We start from the raw sequence: 4,124 nt of genomic DNA on the forward strand, positions 1-4,124 counted from the left end.
TAAATTGATAAGTACAAAAGGCCTAAAGAAATGGGTTAGCTACATGTATATCACTGAAGCCTTTTGTTATAGCATACTACAATTCAGAAAGGTGGAGTTGGCATTTATGTGAAAATAACAAAAGACAGGTGCCAGCTTTGGGTTAATCTCCATATCATGTTCAAAAGACCGACTTTCGTTTTCAAATTCTAGAAAGAAACTAACAAAATTTTATAACAAAATAATGAATCTTAAATGACTATATGAGCACAAAAAAAAAGAAACCATGTTGAGAACTATTCGGATGAACCAGAAGGAACAAAACAAACATGGACATACAAAAATGCATTTTAAACTTGATTATAACAAAGAACACTTAAAGTAATTAATTTATTTAACACTATGCTAAAGAGAAAGTTGTAGTATCACCACTATAACTTCTACAATACCATTTTGAAGCAGAGGAAGTTGAATCTTCACATGGTTAATTTAAGAAAATATGCAGCCAATAACATAAACTGAAGATAAGATCCTTCCACTAACGCAATCTATTTTTTTTACATCTTAATGTTGACAAATTGTTCAACTTCACATACTTCTTTAAATTTCAAAATAGAACATGGTGCTACATGAGCTTAAAATCTAAATGTAAACAAAATAATACCTACTGGTTACAAGTCATGAGCCAAGAAAAATAAAAAAAAGAAAGAAAAAAAGAAAAAAAAATGAGACAGAGTCATGAACATACTAAAATAACGTTAACATTTGCAAATCTCAATTCACTCAATCAAAGAAACATCATTCATGCGAACAGATTAAATACGAAAGAAACTTTATCAAAAGAACCAAATCAATTTGTTTCTGCTTCAATAAAGATGCTCCGACATTTTTTAACTCAAGAGCTTGAATTACATACCTACAAGAGAGTGAATTCAAATGAATAAAATCTGAAAGTTGTAGAGTCAATACAGCAGCAACAACAAAATCTCTATCAACTCTTCTTCAAACCCAAGATTCAAAGCCCGAAATATTGAAAGAAAAATTTAATGAAAATTTTCAACCTAAATTTCTCTCCTCCCCCTCTCTTCTTTTTTCTTTCTCTTCTCTTCTCAAATTTTCTCTTCTATTTATAGCAAAATTTTCGAGATTTTTCAGAGATTGTTTTAAAAAAATATTTTATTATTTTATTAATTTTTAATTAAAAGAAATCCCACTTACAAATTGCTTTTATTTTTTTATAAAAAGAAATCCCACCTTTCTTTACTTTTATTTTTTAAATTCCAACATTAATTAATTTTATCTCATTTAAAATCCCACTCTTTTTACTTTTTTAAAAGAGAATTCCACTTATTTAACTTTTCTTAAAAAAATAATCCACTTTCTTTTACTTTTATTTTAAAAATGCTACTTTCTTTTACTTTTTATTTTTTTAAAATTTCCACAAAACTTTACTTTTATTTTTTTTAATTTTCTACTTTCTTTTACTTTTTAAAAGAGAATTCCACCTACTTTTACTTTTATTTTTTTATTCAATACTTCCCTTTTTATTATTTTATAAATCACTCTTGAAAATTAAAAAAACAATTAATATTTTTTTTGGAATTTGTTTATTATTTTAAAATAAAATAATATTAATAGTAATAATTCACCTTTTAAATTTTGTATTTTTACCCTATAATAAAAAGTGTAACAAAGCTAAAAATTGTAGGTTAAAAGCCCTAAAATATTTACATAGAAGAAGTGATAAAAAATTAAATATTATCAAAAATTAGGTGCTCACAACTTCTATACCTTTCATTTAGCAACTGATTATACCTTTCATTTAGCAACTGATTCTGAGGGTGATGTTGAGGGTGATGAGCTAAGTACTGAGAGTGATAAAGATTATGAGGCTATTTCTGAAGATGATGATGATGATACAGATGAGTCATTATATGGTTCTGATGAGGATATTGTTGGAGAGACAAGTGACCTAGAACCTGAAGTTGTTGCTGCTAGACAGGCTAAAGTGAATGCAAAGAGTAGTACATTAAGATCTTCTGAAGTTAATACTGATGAGATACCTAGTGGACATGTAGGTATAGACCTTGGTTTTGAAAACATGTATAAAGATATGGGATCCAAATATGCTGGAAAGTTGGGAGGGGATGAGCAATATCTGGACAGTTCAGATCCAGGTAGTGAGGATACAGATGATGAAGTAGATGAAGAAGATGGGGTGCATAATCCTCAACTAAGAAGATACAACAGTAGGGTATACTTTGATCCTGCTTGTAAGAAAATTTGTTTCCAGTTGGAAATGGTGTTTGAAAATGTGAAACAGTTCAAATCTGCTTTGCAAGATTATGCTATACAAAGAAGAGTTCAAATTAAGTTGAGGCCTAATGAACAACATAGGGTTAGGGCAAAATGTGTGAACTCAACAAGATGTAGATGGCATATTTTGGGAAGTTTGGAGGGACACACAGGGAATTTCATTATCAAGAGCTACTATCCTGTTCATAAGTGTTTTAGAGCAACCAGAAACAAGATGGCTAATACAGCATGAGTAGCTAAACATTTCAAGGACAACATTATCAACCAACCTGACATTAAGCTTAGGAAGTTGCAGGAATTGATTAGGATAAAGTATGGTGTGTATGTGGGAAAATCCATATGTGCTAGGGCTAAACATCAGGTCATGGGTTAGTATCTTGGTGATTACAAGAAGGAGTTTTCTAGAATATATGATTATGCTGACATGTTGAGGTCTACAAATCCTGGCAGCACTGTTGTTGTGAAGACCTCCAAGGAGACAATACCTGGTAAGAAGGTGTTTGTGGGTATCTATATTTGTCTACATGCTTGCAAAGTTGGTTGGTTGGAAGGGTGTAGAAATGTTATTGGCTTTGATGGAGCATTTCTGAAGGGTGTGTGTAAGGGTGAGCTAATATCATGCATTGGTAAAGATGGTAACAACCAAATGTATTCTGCTGCCTGGGCAGTGGTGGAAAAGGGGACAAAGCACACATGGTCATGGTTTTTAGGTGTCTGATGTATGATCTGCAGCTCACTAAATCCCAAGGTGAGGGGCTGACCATCATTTTTGATGTGCAGAAGGTATATACTACACCCCTGTCCTTCCTTTAATTACTTGGATACTTTATGTATGTTTCTGATATTCTAATTGTTTTTTTGTTGCTTAAGGGACTTGTTGCATCTGTTTCTGAGTTGTTACCAAATGCTGAGCACAGAATATGTGCAAGACATATATGGAGTAATTGGAAACAAAAGTGGAAAGGAGAGGAAAAAAGGAAGAAGTTTTGGGCCTATGCAAGGTCTTCATTTGAAGCATATTTGAAGGCTAAGATAGATGAGCTGGCAGAATTAGGTGATAGTAAGATCATTGAGGACTTGCTGAGATACCCAAAACAATGTTGGTGTAGAGCATTCTTCAAAGATTGGAGTAAATATGATTCTGTGGAGAACAACATGTGTGAGACTTTTAACAGTTGGATCTTGTCTGCTAGGCACAAGTCTATCATAGCCATGTTAGAAGAGATTAGAGTGAAGGTGATGGAGAGGATGACTACCATGAGAGAATTTGCAACAAGGTGGATTTCTGATGTATCTCCTATGGCAATGAGGTACATAGAGAAACAATCTCAATATGCTGTTAAGTATGATTTTAAATGGAATGGGGATACTGGGTATGAGATACAATATGGGGTTTACAAATATATTGTTGACTTCTCCAACAATACATGCACATGTAGATCATGACAGCTCAAAGGAATACCATGCTCCCATGCAATATCTGCAATATTTTTTAAGAGATTTGAGCCTGCTGACTATGTAACCCACTGGTATAAGAAAGAAACATACCTGAAGGCTTTTAGTTGTTACATACAATCAGTAACCAACATAGAGATGCGGCCATCAACACAGAATCCAACTGTTGAGCCTCATATGATTACCAACATGCATGGTAGACCTAAGAAAAATAGAAAAAGAGCTCAAGATGAACCTAAGAAGAAGTTTGTTAAGAGATCAAGGAAAGGGACACCAATGACATGCTCTAATTGTAAGATAGTAGGCCATAATAAGAAGAGGTGTCCTATCCTGGTAATGTATTCAATTTGTGTCTGATTGTGTCTTATACTTTG

At 32.8% G+C, this 4,124-nt stretch overlaps 1 protein-coding gene across 1 annotated transcript; it reads left to right on the top strand.

Annotated features, from left to right (window-relative positions):
* Window positions 1-2,719: 2,719 nt before the first annotated feature.
* LOC142174680 (uncharacterized) lies at window positions 2,720-3,741 on the top strand. The gene is made up of 3 exons (XM_075240711.1): window positions 2,720-2,965; window positions 3,028-3,078; window positions 3,166-3,741. The coding sequence occupies exons 1-3, from the start codon at window positions 2,720-2,722 to the stop codon at window positions 3,739-3,741; spliced, it is 873 nt and encodes a 290-aa protein (XP_075096812.1).
* The last annotated feature ends 383 nt before the right edge of the window (window positions 3,742-4,124 follow it).

Source organism: Nicotiana tabacum, chromosome 3 (assembly GCF_000715075.1).
Source record: "Nicotiana tabacum cultivar K326 chromosome 3, ASM71507v2, whole genome shotgun sequence".
NCBI lineage: Eukaryota > Viridiplantae > Streptophyta > Magnoliopsida > Solanales > Solanaceae > Nicotiana > Nicotiana tabacum.